Source organism: Pagrus major, chromosome 23 (assembly GCF_040436345.1).
Source record: "Pagrus major chromosome 23, Pma_NU_1.0".
Classification (NCBI taxonomy): Eukaryota; Metazoa; Chordata; class Actinopteri; order Spariformes; family Sparidae; genus Pagrus; species Pagrus major.
In genome coordinates this window covers 15,723,502-15,743,002 of record NC_133237.1, presented here as the reverse complement: position 1 = coordinate 15,743,002, position 19,501 = coordinate 15,723,502, and the positions used below count along the sequence as shown (strand labels likewise).

The following is a 19,501-nucleotide window of genomic DNA, read 5'->3' as shown; positions in this document are numbered from 1 at the left end:
TTATTGAAAGACACTTGCTTTTACATTTAATATCAGATATTTTAACTATTCATATTGGTGACTTTAACTTTTACCAAAGTAATTTTTTAACATGATATCTCTACTTTTACTCAAGTATGACTTTGGGTAGCTACTTTTTTAAAACACTGTTAAAAGCTGCATGAAATGGAAATAATCAACTATAAGTACCTCAGGATTTTCACTGTACAGCACTTAAATTTAGGCCTACTTGGTCACTTTACCCCCTGAAATGTAATAGAAAAGATGTAAAAAGTTGCATAAAAACGGAAATAATCAAGTACAAGTACTATAAATTGTACCTTTTTTTTATTGTAAGCCTACTTATTGTCCACCACCACCTACGAATTTAAGTACTGCTGTCTGTGTGTTAACCTCAACAATGCATTGTTTTTTAAAGTAAGTACTTTAAATTTGTATTAGTGCCTGCTATGTGTTTGTGAAGTTTAAAGCAGGTAGCACATAGTAAAATGCATTTTTCGGGGGGTTATTCCTCCCCTAGAGGCAACTTCACGTACGTCCCCATGACGCACGGTGGGACTCAGGTTTACGTCAGGACGTCACAGCGCGACGCCTCCCCCTCCTCCCCCCACAGTCTAGCTGGGAAGAAAAAAAACTTTTTTTTGTATCGGAGGAATCAACAGCCGCCATCTTGACGCGGCTCAGAATCGGGATTTCGGGGGGAGCATTAATTTTAAAAACCGATCGGAGGTACCCAGACCGGGCTCAAACGGCTTTTTTCGTCCAGAAAATCGAAGTGTTAGTTCTTCCGATGAGAATTAATGCAAACATGTGAGGATTACGTGGGTTTTTATCGTCTCGAAAGCCCACTGTATATTTGATTTCCCTTTTAGAGAGCGCCGCTTCTCGCCGTATCTCCGTCCCGAGACGCTGTATTTACCGGGAGACAGCGACGAGAAAAATAATCCACTTCATAGAAAATATTTTTTGAATTTTGCTCTTTTTATTTAAGCCCAAGATAGATTTTATGGTTGCTCGTTTCGACTGCGAAAAAAATGATTCTGTACAGACGTGAAACCGGCGATCTGCGGAGAAAGGGATTTGCCTACGCCTTTTGTAATATTTTATGATTGATTTTTATTTATTTTTCTCGAACTGAAATAATTTTTGGACGTAATTATTAAGGATAATTATGTGGGTGTTGGGTGTTGGATTATCATGGGGTGATCTTCGGCGGCGAAGCGTGGCGCTGTTGCCTTTCTTTTGAAACCCTTTTCTCCAGGCAGCGTTTCGCCAGTCTGCCAGTCCAGAAGAAGAAAAAAAAAACTGTGAAATTGCTCCTTTACGCGTAACGTTAGGAAAAGTTACCAGTCATTACGAGCCGGAGGCCGCCAAGTTGGACAGATCCTGCTGTTATTTTCCTGCACCATCAACCATTCATAAAATCTGCCGATCAGGATGGCTGACAATCTGCTGGATGTCGGACCCCCCACTGCAAAGCGACCTAAGCTCAATTCACCTCTCTCAGGATCAGATGGCCCAGGTAAGAACAGGACGCGGTTTTACAAACGCAACTCACTGATAAAGAGGATGTGCAAACTTGCAACCGTATGTATGTCTGTGAAGTCCGCACAGTTGCACAGCCCTGCTGTGTTTTGAGGCTGGATGCATGCACCTTTAAGGATAAGAGCTACAACAATGTAAATCCATCCTCTGTGCACATATCATAGGGAAACTGTCCAGCAAGTTCCCGTAGGATTGTTGGATTAAATCTGCAATTAGTGTTTACAAAAGTGCAAACTCACTGCCTCTTCATCACATGAGAATTACTCACCTGGGAGAGTGTGCCCCCAACTTTTCAGCCTTTAAATGGTCAAAAGTAAAAAAAACAACAACAACATAATGGTGCTTAGCAATCATAGCATCTCTGAGACACAAATTAATAGAATTTTATGTTTGTACAAGTCATATGACGTTGGTTTTTCCTTTTTTTTTGCCCCATGTTGGACTGGTACTGTCTTTGTGCCGTGGCACCTGTTCATTACCTAGCCAGAAATGAATTAAAAAACCCTCTTATTCTTGTTACCCATTAACACAGAGGATCTCCTGTAGTTGGATTGGATTTAGTGTCTTGCTCATTGGCCCTTCAGCAGTGCAGATTCTTGACAGCCGCAAGCACTTGAACCTTAGTTGTCTGAAGGAAAGATAATCTCTCTCACCACTGGGTCAGCCTGCCACTGAAGGTTCAGCCCCTCTTTCATTCAGCAAAATGCACGAATGGTCCGGGTTTAAAGTGATCTGGAAAGATATAATGCAAGACTACATGTGTTTTGTATCTATATCTTTTCTGCTGCCGGCTTATTCAGCATAGCCTCCAAGCTGAGAAAAACTGCTGCCGTGATAAAACAGAACATTATAGACTACTAGCCCTGGGGTATGCGTCTTCACCAGTCCAACCTGCACATCAGCGTAGCTTGATTACATGAAGGAGTTTTTACTTTTTGAAAATAAAGTGACCTTTTTTAATAAGCTTAGATATTTTGTGGCCAGCACATTGCATAATTACTTAAATTATCTGCTAAGGTGGCATGCTACCCTCTTACATGCAAGTTGCGGGGTTCTCAATGTTGTTCAAGCTCTGATATGTGCATGTGTTTATCAGTTGATACAGAAATAAATCTTCAATCAATCTAATGCTTTACACAAATTACACCCAAATTTTAAAGTGCTCATTATTCACAAGGCTCCAGACTGACGTTTTAAACTGGTTGCACTAGTGCGCCTAACTTTTTCATTTAGGTGCACAAGCACATGAATTCATTGAACCCAAAAATACATATAATCTAATTTAACACATAATGGAAGTGATTGCAGACATGTATAAAGGTGCAGATAATTATATAATTAGTATAATTATAATTTCCATGTAAATCAAAGCACATTCAACAAGAAATTGCAATAGCTACACTTTGTTAAAAATCAGGCCAGCAAAATTTTAGACGCACCAGTGCGACCAATGAAAATGCACCCAGGAGCCCTTTTTTATGATATCAACTATTATGGCTGACCAACAGCTGCATTTTTGCAGACTTCTTATGTAATAAAAGACATTTTCACTCATGTACATGGGTTGACATTTCAGAAAAGTGCTGTGTTGCATTTATTGGTGAATGAGAGATGAGTCCATATTTCTTGATTGTCGCTTGATTGAAGTGGACAACTAAAGGTTTCAATCTTTACACTGAAGCTATTATGTTTTGAAAAATGTCTGTAGAAGATTGACAGTCCTTCAGTCTAAGAAGTGGGAGCTGCTACTCAGTGTTGTCGAGATAAATTAAATACAGAGTAATAAAAATTTGGCACCAGGTCTCCGCATTTGCAGATTTTCCAACACTTACAAGTGACTTCTTAAAACTTGAACAGAACCGTTGGCATCCATTTGTGACTCCAAGACGTATCCTGTCATGTATGAACTGATTAGATAGTGACTCACTCTTTGGATAGGGAAACCTGCTGATGTTGTCTGAAAAGTGAACTCTTGCATGGGTTCTCCATGAGAAAGAGGTTTTAATGTATCTCTCAGAGGAAAGCAGAGAAAAGAGGGGTTGGGTGGCTGCTGCTGCTGATTAAATTTTTTCTTCTGAATTCATTGTTTCATCTATAAAATATAATAAATGTCTGTTACAATTTCGCAGGGTTGACGTCTTAAGACATCTTGTTTTGTCCATTTTGCATTCCAAAACGCAAAGATATTCAGTTTACAATGATAGAAAACAGACAAAAGCAGGAAATCTCAGACAGTGAAGAAATTACACCAGGCAATGGTTGGTGTTTTTACTGAATCGTTTTGTCAAAATGTTTCTGTCAAAATAATATTCATGGAGATTGACTAATCAAGTAATTTCTACGTCAGAATTGATTGTTGCACGATTAAAAACTGCTCGTCAGTTAAATTTTAATAAAGAGGTCATATTATGCTTTTTGCCTTTCCTTTATTGTGTTATGAAGCATTTTTGTGCATATAAAAGGTCTGCAAAGTGAAAAAGGCCAAAGTCCATGCCAAAGGAAGTTACTCTCTCCCAACACTGTTCCTGAAATGCCTGGTTTGGAGTCAAGTCCTTTACTTCTGTAATGTATGTGCGTCCCTATGTAACAAGTGTTATATAAATATATATTTTTATATATTTATTATAAAATATATACACTTCAGTCAGTCAGCAGACAGTTGCTACCACTGTAGCAGTGTTATTTTAGATCACACTACCTTGCTTGGCATGACCCGCCCTACCCTGCCTCTTACTGGCTACATCCCGCCCGTTAAGTAATGCACATGTGCAACCATCACCAAAGATTGAACAGAGGCGAGATGTCTCACTCTGTAGTTAAAACGGAACGTTCAAGATGCAGTGTGAAAAGGGATGCTGCAGCAATGCACCATATGAGAAAAATAATGTTTTTTTGAAAAGTAAAGTCCGTAAACCTGTTATACTAGAACCCACAAATAAAAGTATGAACCTGAAAATTAGCGTAATATGACCTCTTTAGTGTGCACATTCAAATTCCACGTCAACATAATTTTCATTCAAATGTAATTTCACCGGTTAAGTTTTGTCTAAGATGTAATGTACCGATAATGTTTAACCTTACACAATAAATCCAATAAAATGCTCAATTTTGACTCTTCTTGATGTTTTCTTACTTCAAGAGTAGTCGCCTAGAAGGTGTAGCACACATTTGTCGAACTCATGACATGAAACTTTTGCACCTGTGTAGAGCTATGCAGTGTAGACTAGAGAGCAATACATATTGGAGCTGGCGTGGATGTTTTTTTAACAGTTTCAGAGGAAGACAACACAGTTGTCATTTGCGAAACATGCTGTAAAGTTCCTGAGAGGAGGGAAAATCCTACAAGTTTTAACACAACCAATCTTATCAGAACTGTGGAATATTTAATCATCCATCTTTGCTTACTGCATCTTAACCTCTCTTACTCTTAGGTGTGCACAAATGACAGGTTAGGAACTCTCCTTTTTTTTAAAACACAGAAATGCGAAATGATCGGTTATCTTATTGGTATTGGTTGTGAGAAGCAGGTAGGTATCGGTATCCACTGAAACAATCCAAATTGTGCATCCCTCAAATCAATCGTCTGGGACATCCCTACTTAATAACTGGAAACCTCTCAGTGAGCTCCCTTTACTGCAAGAGCATACTTGTGACTTAAACCTTTTTTTCTAGGCTAAAAATGATGGTGTGAAAACTGCTAGGTAAAGCGTAAATTAAAGTAGTATTAAAATATACTTGCTGTGTACTGCATGTTGCTTTGTTGGTATTCTTTTGCTAGCTTCCAAATCAAAAAAGCATGCGCTGTCTCAGTTTTGGGATCGCACCACTGCAGCCACCTCTCAACTCTCATCCTCTCGAGCGTACACAAAGACTGGTGCTCTATTTAAATTGCATTGGAGATCGGAAACGTCTGTCTGCCATACAATCAGCTGAGAGAAGTTTCTTTGTTCAGTCCGTCTTGTCTTCTGTGGGTGGCTGTATTATCTAGCCGGCTGACAGTCCTCGGTCTTCAGCCAAGGTAGCTCATCTTCTCAGGGGTGACAGGAGCTTTTGCTGTGCAATAAAGCAGCCTGACACTGAGACTCCTCCCCCACTGCTGCCAGAAGCCCTTTCTGTCTTGGTTGACACACAGAAACATGTATTCAGTGAGACATTGCACAGTGTCTCTTGTAGACCTGCTCTCTTTGAAGTCTTGGATGCAGCTCAGGGTCTTAAGTACACTGAGAAGAATTTAAGTGCTTGGCTGCAGGTGGGAGGATAGGCACAGTTTTTTTTGGTCTCAAGTTGGAAAAAGCCCTAATTCTGAGAATATTTCTGACATTTTTTCCCTTGCATTTTTCTTGTTATCTTGTGTACAGTTAGTTTTACTTGGTTTCTTTTGAATTTGAAGTATTTTGAGTGGATGAAGTGAATCTCTGTAGAACATGCATTTACAGAGAAAGTGATTACAGACTAATTTTAAGAGGAGAAATCAGACCAAATAACTCCAGATGGGTGGTTTTCAAAGCATCAAACAATACATTCACTGGCTTTTAAATTTTAAAAGAAGGTACCAGTATTCAGTTGCTTCAAAGATTTAATTCATTATGGCTATTGCTAGATTCCGTAGATGTGTTGCAAAGGTGTATTATCGCTATATACCTGAATGGGATTGGCTTACTGAGTCACGTTTGTTATTAGTGAAGCTCTTCTGTCATTGGTAGGCTGACAGATAGCAAAGGCGTCTCCCTTTGCCATATTCAGCCCACTGCCCACTGTGCTGTCGCTCACAACCACAGATTAGCAGCCTGTTTTTGATGTTTTTGTTAATGTGTGACAGATTTTTATGGTGCTCAAGTCTTGTGTCAGTCTGTGTTTGCACCTCTTGTCCAGGCCAGTGTCAGGCTTGTTTTCATCTGCATGGTTAAATGTGTGTGTCAGCGCTTAAGGTAAGAAATGGGCAGCAACTCTCCAACCCTACGGGGTTTCCACCTCCTGTCTGGCCGATCTACATGATCACCCAACCCCAGGGTGAGCATCAGCTCTGTCAGCATTAGCACACATTTAAACAGTCATGTGTTAAAATGTTACCTTTCCCAGCGTGTAGAGCAGTGGCAGACGATACTCTGGATCTGATGGTTAATATCTCAGCTGAGGTGGAACTGATTTAGATGAGGAGAATGATGGGTGGCACTGGATGCCAACCAATCAGCCACCCCAATCAGTTCTGCCCTGCAGCCCACTTTAACTCTACCCTTTTCCTACCTCTGCTCTTAACTGTAGTATCTCACACATCCATATCCTTTGGAGCAAGACTTTGAGCTGTTTCATTCTTTCAAATCTCGGTCTCTGCAAGAGCTGAGTAAAAATAGTTTTTCGCCCTGTCAGGTTGTTCACATTGCCCTTTTTTCTTGTCATTTTCTCTGAATGGCTGTGGTTTTCATAAACATTGTGCTGCAAATGACTGCAGCCCCAGCTTTACAAGTGTAGTGTGCCACTAATTTTGCACATCTTGAAGTCATCACAGCTCTTCTTATAAAGCACCAAATAAAAGGTTTTACAAATGAACTGCCAATCAAATGGCAAGGAAACAGCCGAGCACAGTGCTTCCTCGGTTTTTAAATGTGGCATTCAATTTTCGTCTTTTTACGTCATTACATATACCAGTCTGCTGAAAAAGTAATGAATCCAGAATTGTTCCCTAATACCAGGGTGTCCCACTTACACATTGTCTTTTTTAAACCTCCTTATAAACAGTTTACAAACTACAGTTCATGCTGGCTGAACGGTAAGGGTGTCACCATTTTGCACAACCATAATTTGAGTTGACTTTCAGTTATTTGGACTGGTAATTTTATTTTGTATCTCCACTCCCACCTACTTGTGCACATTCAAAGGAAAATGCACCTTAAAGACAACACAAGACAGAATAAAAAAAAAATAATAAAAAAAGTTATGTTAACTATGATAACTCTAGTTCATGCAATGTACTTCATACTTCTTAATAATGCAATGGAATGGAAATAGCTGTTGGTTTAAATTGAATCGTGGATTTGAATAATCATGACACCCCTAGTTTGGATATATTTCCAGCATCACCAAGGCAGGCCAAAAAAACCCCAATGAAAACCCCATTTTGATAAAAATCTGCATTTATTTGGATATTTTGCACATGACAAACTACTATTCCTACTATACAAACCAACTGCTCTCAAAGACTCTCATATAGTCTAAGATAATGTTATTACAGCCTGCCTCAACGGAGTCAGCAAGTTAAATGTTTCTCACTCTCACCATGAACCCCCTTTTGTAAATTTTTTTTGTAAAAGATACTAACAGGTGGGGCCTAGATAGTAGTGATGTAAATACCTGTATCAATACATTTATTTGTTTATTTATTTGCATTTTTTCCATTTTGCTGGCTGAATCAGACCTCCACAGGCAGCTTTACCACTCCAACATTTCCACCACATGTTAAAGGCTGTACTCTAACTACTTTCCCAATGCTCAGCCTGATTCCTTATAAATCTAACATGTCCCTTCAGCACTGCCATGACTGGCTCACAACTTTTCTCCCTGTCTCTTTGGGGATAGAGGGGAGCATCTTTATCTTTCCACCTCCATCCCATTTCTCTCTGACTTTGGTAGGGCAGCAACAGCCTGCTGCACAGCCTGTTATTATCTACCAGACTGAAGAGTCTAATTGAAGATTTTGATGCAGCTCCTGAAAAGGTTTGGTGAATTACAGCTGTCAGTAGCAGTGTCCTCTTCAGGTGAGAATAGTGAGTGTGACTCAAGTGTTGGGATTCTGTCCTCAGTGAATGCTTCCGTTGTCACTACTTGGCATGTTATTTCTTGCCACTGGATATGCTCATCATATCCTTGTTGTATAATGAGCCAATTCAAATGGCATTGAAAAGACTAACCCTGCTGAAGGCACTTTTTCTTCATACGCTAGTTTTCTGGCTCAGCTGTATCCTCTCCCTCTTAAATTTGTGTGGTCTCAATCTTGGTGCTGAATAGGCCTCTGGCAGGTAACAGATGCTTGCTCTCAACTATGTACCATGTCTCTTGCTGTAACTCTGAGACGTGTTGCTTTAATCTTATGTACAATAAGCTCACTTATTCCATTTAGAGCCTGTGGCTATAATATTTAACCTCCCATTATTTGCCACCATATTTATTGATAAACGGGTTGTATTTCTCTCAAACTGTAATAACTCAGAAACCTAGGCGTGTGTGTGGGTGTGGCTGTTGTGCTGGTAAAATTTTTACTGGCTGACATACACAGGCACACTCGCACCCTCCTGGAAGGACCTTGGCATAGACGTGTGAATTGGACTGCAACCTTCATTAAGGTTCTATTTATTTTCTCTGTGTGTTGTGTTCTTGTTCACTTTTTCTGCTTAGCCATAAGCGTGCTTTAGGTTACAGAACTGAAGCTTTTCATCTGCACTTTTTTGTCCCAAAGAACTGCAAAGTTAAAACAGGGACTGTTGAGTAACAACAACAAGTCACCTAACTACAAGTTATTCTGCCCAAAGTCAATCTGAATGACCTTGCACAAAAAAGGGCAGACCTAATATGCTCATTCAGACTTGATACTACATTGACGTTTGATGCTTTTCCAAAATGTGGTAATTGTGTCATATTGTGTTCCTCCCTACATGATTTTAGTTTTAAATGTTACACAAATTTTTAGTTTACACTTAAACTGTACATCATGTTGACGCTTGCCAAATACTGATTCACAACCTGAGTGGGTAGGCTGACACTAAGTATTTCGGCCAACTTTAGGAACAAAGCTGAGGCGTGGGTGAGAAATCCATATGTTCATTAATAGTAATTAGAGTTACAAGAATATGCAATTTTACAATAACGTCTCAGAAAATGTCATAATATCACGAAATACAGTATTATACTATTATTATTATTATTATTATTATTAGGGATGCATCGATATGGAAATTCTCGGCTGATACCGATGTTTCAAATAACAATTTGGCCGATAATTGAGCTGACTTTTTTGCTTGTTAGTTTGTATTTGTTGTTATTTATTCCTTTTGCGTCAACGAAACAAAGAAATCCGTTTTATAAACAAAATAACTGTTTAAAGTCATTTGGCCCTTGATTACACTATCAGTAAATGAGCAGAAATTCAATCATAAAATTGTATAAAAACGTTTAATATAGCCTTCTTTCCCTTGAAAAAGACTTGCTTTTTTGAAAAATAACTGCTTCAAAAGCCTGTTGATCCTGCTATACACCTACGGCTTATTGAGGAATTTTGGTATATACCCCATCAAAAACATTCTTTTTGTGAGACATACATTAATACAATTAAATGTAAATGTAAAAGCTATTTAGAAAAACACAAAAATTAACAAGAACCTTTAAGTTGCTGCAGTGCCCTCCTAGTTGGCCTTTCCGGTCCATTTTCGTCCAGAATTTCTTCAAACGTGGACCATGCCCCGTCCATTTGTGCTTTGCTATCTGGGTAATCAGTTCTCTTTTGAAGTTCGTTTCACCTCCAGCTCCGGCAGCAGGCCTATCCATCAGTTGCACATACAGTGCTGCTGGTGCATGCCGTCTAAAATCAACTTTTAAAGTAGAGGTCCTTATACCTGGGATCCAGTGAGATAGAGATGCAGACAACAGGATCAGACTCCATCAGAGCAAAGCGTTGTTTTAACACCGCGGCCTGTGTCAGCCTCCACTTCTAAACTGTCTCAGGGGTCTTACCGAGGGGATCACATCAGCAAATGTCACTGGAATATTTTGCAAACTACACATCGCTGATCTTTCTCCAAGACAGTGTAATACACGCCAACATTTTCTTTCACTTTTAATTTAAAAAGAATCCACACGTGCACATTACATTGCTCTGAAAGCAATGACTGTAGTCTACAGTGGACAGCGTGTGTACCCAGCGAGAATGAATGGGAAACGACAGTAAACATCGGCCACTGCCATCAGTGAATGCCATTTTATTTGCCAATAAGCCAATGCTGATTCCGATGTTGGGCCAAAAAAATAATTGCATCCGTAATTATTATCAGTTACGATGACCCTTAAAGGGATGAAAAGGAAAAGACTTGAAATATATGTTGTTAATAACACTAATAAAGTCAAATTCAATACGTTAGATAAGCGCATGTGCACTGATTGATAACCTATAATTTTCGTATAATGGTATGCCTGAAAAATGGCATACAGCTGGCCCAATATTCTGTAATAAATGATGAATGGAATGGTAACCTTCAAACACCTGTGCATGATTCTCCTCCTTCACAGTGAACCGCTTAATAACTATGTAGTAAAATAGTAGTTAGTAGATCTAGTAGAATAGTAGATGTTTATCTTAAAACTTGAGGGTCTTACGCTGGATTACTTTAAGTGATTAATCAGATCATAATGATAATTGAGTAAACCTTCCAACAAAAACCTTCATTTCTCTGTCCTTGGTGGTTAGAAGCTTGTTCTGTTATTGGTTAATGGGGTCGAGTCAATGATGACAGCTAATTCTTATTTCCTTTTCTGTCTTCTTCAGATCTTGTGTCTCTGTTTGACCTGGAAAATGACCTTCCAGATGAGCTCATCCCCAATGGAGACTTGGGAATGGGAATGTCATCCAATGGTGGTCCAGGTGGAGGTCCTGGTCTCAACTCCATTGTTCCTGATGCAGCTGCCAAACACAAGCAACTGTCTGAGCTCCTGCGACCAGGAAGCTCCTCCATCTTAGGAGGGGGCCCCCAACAGGGCGGCATGGTGGGAAGCCAGTTAGGTGCTGTGCTTGGTAAAAGTCCACTGGGGCAGGGTGCTACCAACCACCAGTCTCCCCAGGCCCAGAAAGGAGGTGCTGCCGGACAAGGCAATGGAAGCACAGGCATGGGCTTCAACCAGGCCATGTTGAACAGTGGGCAGAGTCATGGGGTCATGGGCCAGGCTGGTCAAGTAATGAATGGGACTCTGGGACCTGCAGGCCGGGGTAGACCTGGCATGCAGTACCAGGGCCAAGGCATGCAGGGGGCACAAGGACCTGGTGTTGGAGGCAGTGTGCTGGCAGAGACACTCACACAAGGAGGGCCACAGTTGGGAGCACACAACTCGTTGAATGCCCAGCAAGCTGGAAACATGAATAAGGTAAGGTTCAAAATTAATCTTTTCTGAATTATTTTCTGGCCAGAATTGGATTTCAGGACAGGGTTAAACTGTTTGTGCTCCATCATGACTGAACAACTTGCTTGACTGGACTGCAATGCTTCAGTTAATAAACTTTTCCTTGCATGTTAGCTGAGTTGATAACATGAAAGTATTGCCACACCATCACCACCCCCACCATTTATCCACACCATTCTTACATTTAAGGTGTTGTCATTATAATTTTATTTGCAAGCACTGGAAGCTTCCGATTTAGGAGAGCTTGTAATTTATATCCATCTGACTTTTTACAAAAAAAATCTCATGTGGTGAGTTTGGTTATCTTAACCAAACCTTTTAATAGGCTGTCCTTTTAGTAAAAAAGTGGTCAGAAATAGCTTTGATCCAGCCATGTAATTGGCTGTTGTTGTCAAGCCATCAACCTTATGTACAGTTATGTTTTCATCTCATCTTTTTATCCTGAAAAGCATGTGAAATGTTTTATTTCATTTGCCCAGCCCCCAACAGCCCAACCAGTTGAGGGTGTTATCAAGTGCATTAATCTCACAAACTGAAACAAATGCCTTTATATCATTTTGAGATGCTGGGATTGTGTTTGAGAGGAAAGGAGGAAAGAGCAAAGACGGATTTTAACCTGGTCGTGTTCATTGCATATGTGTTAACCTGCGGTTGCAAGATAAAATGGCATAATCTGGCAAATGTCATATTTACCTTGTGTGGCTGCCAACAGAGAAACATGCTGCCGAAATGTGGGAGAGTGATGTGTCGGCGTTTATGTTCAGAGCTTGGGAAATGTAGCTGGCTTCACTATTACTTTGAAAGAAAGATCAGATGTGCAGTCGCACACATGATACGAGACACTTGTATAGTTTCTGTTTGACAAGCTTTTACATGGCAAAAAAACACTTTTCTTTGTGGTTGTTTTCCTACTACTAATTCATATGGCCAAATTGTCTTTTTCAGTTTTACTTTCATCATGTTTTTCAACAAAGTTGTGAAGTTTTCCAATGTTAATGTTGTGCATTTATTATAATATATAGTAAAAAGAAAATGGTGACTGTCCAAATTGTAACAAGGAAGTTAGATATATGTACCTATGGCAGGTAGATTGGTGTCAGTCAGTTATTATTTATGAATAATTTCCTCTTCTTCTTCCAAATTTAGTCTTTGCTTATATTGGCCAAGATAAGCACTAGGAGTGTGCAAGGGATGGAACAAGTTTTGACAATAGCCTGAGGAAGAAAGATGGCTTCATCGTTTGATGATTGTTGCTGTTTTCTTAATGAACAACACATGCTGTATGTTAATGAAAAAATGAAAGGATTTATTGCACATTTAACAATAAATCTATAGGTCTTGCAAACACTGGCAACCTTTTTTTTGGACAATTTGTTACTTTTTATACTTTATAATAGAGTTGCCATTGATCCAATATCAGTATTTGGTGCCAGTATTGACATAATTCACTCAGTGGATATCAGACTGACTCCACTGATCCACATACCAATCCACAGAGTCTGATGTTTTTAAGAATTATAGATATTTAATAATGCAATTTAAAGCCCTTAGCCAAAATGCTGTAGAGCATATAATTCATTAATTGTTAATTGAACAGTTCTACAAAGATATCCAGCAGGCCCCACATTTATTTGTTCCCCAAAATTCTTTGAGTTGGCGCTACAGGCGCTGGACCATGAACGCAACTTAACATGAGACAGTCTGTAACTGAGTGAGCTAGCAACAGTTGGCCAACTCAACATGTCAGTTTGGAGATTATTTAGTCTTGAAACACAAAAGCTTCAACAAAATATGCATCAAAGCATTTCAGCTTTTTATTATCAAGCCAGTTTAACCTACAAAAATAACGCTAGCACTACAATATCACATAACATGGTATAAACAAAATATTATGCCACACAGACTAAATGTGTGTGACTGATTACCCAACAATCATTGAATATAATCAATACAAATGAGAAAATCGCAGCCGATGACCGTTTAAGTCGTGGAGTGTCCACAGTAGGGAAGAAGCACAGTTTGCTAACAACACCGTATCACCAAAACTATTAGAAAAATGCTTTAATCGCTTCCCCCCACTCTTGCTCAACAGCAAACTCATGCAATTAATATCTGGTAAGGATCTGGGTTGAAATGATGCAACCAGGTGAATCCACTTGATCTTGACAGGTTAAACTCCTGGTCCATCACCTCCTGCTCTCACGATCATTCTGGCTGTGTACAGGCGAGCAGCTCAGTGGGGTAGTACAGAGAGCTCGACAAACAAAATAGAGAAATGGCCTTAATGCCGAACATTTATAAAGGCATTGCTGTTTGATCCAGCTCCCCGTCATTGTGAGTGATAATTCAACAGGCCACTGATTAGGGTACGAGAGCACGGTTTAGACTGATGTGAGTCATGTTTAGATACTGCTGGCGAAAACACAACGTTTCCCATAATGCTGCTTCATAATAGAAGTTTTTAAGAAACTTTTTAGCTTTTATTGTGAAGAAGTTATAGTAAATTAAACTTGTTGTTATACTGAGTTAGCGGTGATTCTTCGATAGTACTGCGGGGATCTGGACAAGTGCGTCATTGGTTTAAGACACACCTTCAAGCAGGTAGCCCAGTTGTGGTGGAGGAGCAAAATCCCGGCTGTGCCGGGCTGCTGCGCCAAGTCAAACCGAGTAGAGCCAGGCCAGCAGATGTAATGGAAAAACGGTATAAGAGTAATGAACATGGCTCAGTTTTGGCCACTATGCAATCCAACCTCATTTAGATGCTATGAACCCTTTGGCAGGAAAGAGCTTTACAAATAGGAACTTCAAAATTAAGGTAACTAGATAGTTTCAGCATTTTAAATTGTGATCAATCTTGAAGGTGTCCCAAATGTTCTTTTCAGGTGAATTGTAGAGATTGCAGTCTTAGATGTCCTCTTATTTCTTTTTCCAAACTTCACATATGTGAAGAAACCAATAGAGCGATGTAGCCAACTAGATGGTTATGCTGATTGGACAAACTACTTCATGTCGCTCTTCCTTGGTTGACATGTTATAAACAATGAGACAGTTAAAGGTAGCAACATGGCAGATGAGGAGCTTGTGCCAAAAGATCCATCTATAATGCAATATTGTCTTCCAATGGTTCAAAAGCAGAAATTCAAAGGCTGTTTCAAGAGTGGCATTTCAAAATTGAAACAATATACAGTAATTCAAGTGGGGATTGTGATTACGATCAAATAGATAGTGACATTATTTTTTGGCAGGATCATCCACACTTAGATCGAAATGCACACGCAAACATGAACTGGAATCTTTTTTTTGTTTTCAGATGTTTTTGCTGAAGCCCTCTATTTGTCTTTGCTTACTTTTCCACCATTTTCCACTCTTCTCCCGCAACTGTTTCGTTTTTCTTTTCTCTCTCTCTGGCATATGCCGTGTCTCTCTGGGCCTTTGGCCTTTGATAATGGAGCTGTAAATCATGTTTAGAGGGGCCGGTTTGAGTGTTGTTGTTCGGGTGGGGGAGGCACTGTAGAGATGGAGGAACAGAAGAGGGCATGCCAAGAGGAGGGGAAACACTAGAGGCTTCCTGTGCGACAGTGCTGTCCTCTAGTCTGGCGACACTCCTCCGTAATAAGTGCCGATTGTCAAGCGAGAGAACCCATGTGGGAGAGGAGGACGAGACCGTGCTCATGTGTGAACGGCAGGGAGGCAGTAGGCAAGCATCTGTGTGTTTCTGTGCAGTGGAGGGGGAGGGGCAGGCAGCAGTGCAGTGCGCTGCTCAGCTGTTGAGCAAGCTGGTCTTTCTCTCTGTGTGTCTCCTCCCGTTCCTCTCTCTCTCCCTCCGCTGGGCCGGGCTTGCTCTGTCTGCCTGAGCACTACTGGCGGTGGGGAAACCTCTGCGAAGCAAAGCAGGCTGCTGCTTTGGCCACTGTGGAGAAAAGCAGGCAAAGGCAGCACACAGGTTCATGCAGAGGGCCATCGGAGAATAAATTGGAATAAATTACTTCTGAGGACTGAACAAGAAATCTAAGTATTCCTTCTCTCAGGCCACTAACAAAATAAAAATGATGTATTTTTGTAGTAACTTTACAATTAATTTTGCTTGTAGTAATCATATTTAAAATACTTTGGAGCTACCATTGAGTAGTTTTAGGTCTAAGTTTTTAACAGCAGTCCCTAAATTTGTTGATTATGTGTGAACTTGAGGCACCAGATCACCCTGATAAAGGCACTGTAGACAAAACATTTGGGGTAAAAAAGCAAAGTTGCAACTTTGATGTGTGCTGAAGCTCACACTGATCTCCGACTCGCTGTGTGAGCATTATCAAAGCTAGAAACTGTTCTAGGGCTGTAACGGTTTGTGTCATTGTGCCAAATTATCACGGTATGGGGCTTATGATCTGATGCAAATAGACTACATGGTATGTACTGTATGTTGAGGGTGGTTATGCAGAACCACAGTTCAAAAGCGCAAGTTTCACCTTGGAAACTTTAAGCTGTATACCGTGAGCAATCTGTGCTGACGTTAGCACGACAAGCTGATTGCCAGGCATATGAGTCATACTATGTCAAGTGCGACACCTTTTTTAAATGATTTTTTTTTGGAATCCATTTTGGTTCCCTCATCTACAACAGCAACACAGAAAGAGTTGTGGATAAGACGAGTACGGTGCGTCAGCGTTGCTCAACCATTGTAAATAAGAAAAATTTGTATTAGAGCTGCGCGATATGGTCAAAAAAGTGATATTGCGATTATTTTGACGGAAAATGACGATTGCGATATAATTCATGATTACTGTTGATGATTACATTTTACATCACAATTTTCATTGTCATTGAAAAACTAGTAAAATTATGATGATGTGGCATTTCTCCTGGTTTCTGCCAAACAAACATGTTTTTTTACATCTGGAGAAGGCCAGAACATCTCTGCAGCACTATAAAATTTCATTAAAAGACTGTTTTGTGACACATTTGACCTTTTTATAAGATAATTGCAGTTCTTGCGATTTGGATTTTGCACTTAGCCATATTGTGAATTATTTTGCATTTAATTGTGCAGCCCTCATTTGTATCCTTCTGCATTTGGGATTTTTCTCATCGCCGTGCCAAAATAGCACTAAGCCATGACTTCTGTGTACCGTAACACTGTTCCATGTGCTTAATACTCAGTGCCGTGGTAAAAGACCGATCTACTGTGATGGTATCCTGCATGATATGCAGATTTTCTGACCACCCTCTGTCCTGATTGTCAACTATAGATGGGGATGTCAGGAGCTCCATTTGGCCAGCAGTACGGCCAGGCTGGGGTGCAGCAGATGGGGGCAGCGGGGGTCAACGCTCAACAACTCCAGAACAAGACGGCGCTTTCCAACAACCTGCCCCAATTCCCTGCTGAGCTGAAGGGAGCTGGGAGTGTGCCAAACTTGGTGAGTATCACTCGAATCTTCGATAACAGGTGGATATCTGTCACACGCCCTTTGTGTTTTAGGTTAGTAAGGGCAAAACATATTTTATATTATGTATATGCTGTACCCGGCTATGTAGGGAAGATAAAAGGGGAACTGTTGTATCGATACTGTAATTAACTTGCTGTGATACACTACACTGTCGCAGTGTGCATGTTCTCTTTTCAACAAAATCTGTGCTATTTTTCATCAGGAAATGGATTTGCCTCTTTAGACTTGCTTTCTGCATCATCTGTTGCTTCACACGCTATCTCCTCTGCAGACATAGGCACCCAGTCTGCAACCATTGAAGTATGCATACTAGCTTTAGTCCTGGCCTTGCGCTTTTCACGAGGGGAGCTCTCATAGAAGTCATGAAACACTGAAATGCTGCCATAAAAGACCATTTTTTTCCTTTTGCACTGTGTTAAGTTTTGGGAATAAAGCAAACTACCACCCTGTCTTGGTGTAAACCATTTTCAGGGTTCCCATCTCAAATGTGCCTATGTCATGTGCACTCCCTTCATTTCAGCTCAGTGTGAGATTCTTTATGTTGTTTCCCTGTTATTTACAGTCGCACTACTTTAAGGGCAGAGGAGAGACAGGTGATGAGAAGTTAACGTTACTCAACTTGACTGATATGTACCACAAACGCCCCTCCAGGGATGACAAAGGTTTTGCTAAAGATTATGACCTTTAATCAGTAAGTAAGGATAAGGAGTAAGAGTAAGGATAGAACTCTGATCAAAGTGTTCATATATTGTTGCTTAAAGTACAGTTTGTTTAATATGGATTGCATTATTATATCATTATTATGCACATTTAAATTTAACCAGTGGCATCTTCGCACAGCCGGTGAACCAAAAGATAAAACAAACAAAACTGAACAAATGTTTGGTGTTATTAAGATGAAGTTTAGTAACTGGCAAGATTATCACTTTGTCTCTCTCTCAGATTTGTTAAAGGCGGTACAAGTGTTGAGTACAGGGTGAGATTCTTTCAAAAAGTAAACAGTGCGCTGTGCTATGGAACAGGAAATTGATTTCATCGAAGCAGGAAATGTCATTCCCTCAATTCTTGAGAAAGTTTTTTTTTAATTTTCCTTGTTTAACCAGTTCCTTCTCAGTCTTAGTGATTTCATTCACATTGTCTTTTAATTTTACATGTCAACTTCCTTTATCTTACCTCCTCTTTCTTCTCTGGTGTCATGCCTTCTTAATTTAATTTTTTTACTTTTCTTTACCCACATCTCTTAGCACCTGCATTATATTTATTGATGTCTTTTACTTAAAAGCTTAAAGTCTAAAACAAGTCAAGTCTGAAATTCTGATCTGTGCCTAACTTGTCTGTATATTGTCTCCCTTTTGCAGTCCCAGATGCAGACGCAGGTAGCATCGGTGGGCATGGTCCCCGGTGCTGGTGGTGTGTCCGCGGGCCCGACGGCCGACCCCGAGAAGCGAAAACTCATTCAGCAGCAGCTGGTCCTGTTGCTCCACGCACATAAGTGCCAGCGGCGCGAGCAGGCCAACGGGGAGGTGAGGGCCTGCACCCTGCCCCACTGCCGCACCATGAAGAACGTCCTCAACCACATGACACACTGCCAGGCTGGCAAGTCCTGCCAGGGTGAGTGAAGTGTTTTTCAGAGCACTACTTGGATTCAAATATTTAAATTTTGGCTGACTCCTGTCTGAGGGTGTTTACCTGTGCACCTGCCACCACAAGGTGTTAAAGGGACATAGTAATGTGCTAACTGAATTTCCTCGCATCTGAACTTTTATGTGACTCTGATGTCACGGGTTAATCTCTCGTCTGCTAATCACTGTAAGAATTGAACAAAACATTGACATAATCAGAGCCTGTGATGTGGGCACAGTGCCATTAGCATTACATACTACAGAAAGGTGTTATTGACTTGTTGTAGTTTCAAGTACAATATGCCAAAAGCACCTGTCGCCTTCAGCTCTTTATATAACCGCTCGCCAATATCGTCCTTAGCAGAATTGCTTATTGATCTGTATGTGACTGACGACCAGTGCAGGAGTTTTCATGAAATTTGCATCCCTATATATCATAAACAATCAAATTGCATTGTTGTTGACGTACAATACAGATAGTGCAAGGGGAGTTATTATGATTGAACAGCAGTGATAAAAAAAAAAATAAATGTCAATTTCTAGCCACAGTTTGATGAGAGCAGTCAGATGCTGAACTGCTGTGCATTTAAGTCACTTATGTTGTATTGTTTTGTGCAGTGTGAAGCAGTAAGCTCTTTTATTTCATTGCTTCAATAGAGCCACTTTACCCCCTTGACCTGCTAATCCCCAAATATCCCAGTGACTGACAACAAACGGAAATATCAGCAAACATGA

General features: G+C 40.3%; 1 protein-coding gene across 4 annotated transcripts in view; it reads left to right on the top strand.

The window, feature by feature from the left end:
* Window positions 1-672: 672 nt before the first annotated feature.
* Window positions 673-19,501, top strand: part of crebbpb (CREB binding protein b) — a 36,391-nt gene continuing 17,562 nt past the window's right edge. For all 4 annotated transcript variants that reach the window (XM_073493811.1, XM_073493812.1, XM_073493810.1 and 1 more), the window contains exons 1-4: window positions 673-1,522; window positions 11,075-11,667; window positions 16,947-17,114; window positions 18,503-18,755. In XM_073493811.1, coding sequence (XP_073349912.1) covers window positions 1,438-1,522; window positions 11,075-11,667; window positions 16,947-17,114; window positions 18,503-18,755 — 1,099 coding nt within the window. In that variant the 5' untranslated portion in view covers window positions 673-1,437. The remainder of the gene's footprint in view (window positions 1,523-11,074; window positions 11,668-16,946; window positions 17,115-18,502; window positions 18,756-19,501) is intronic.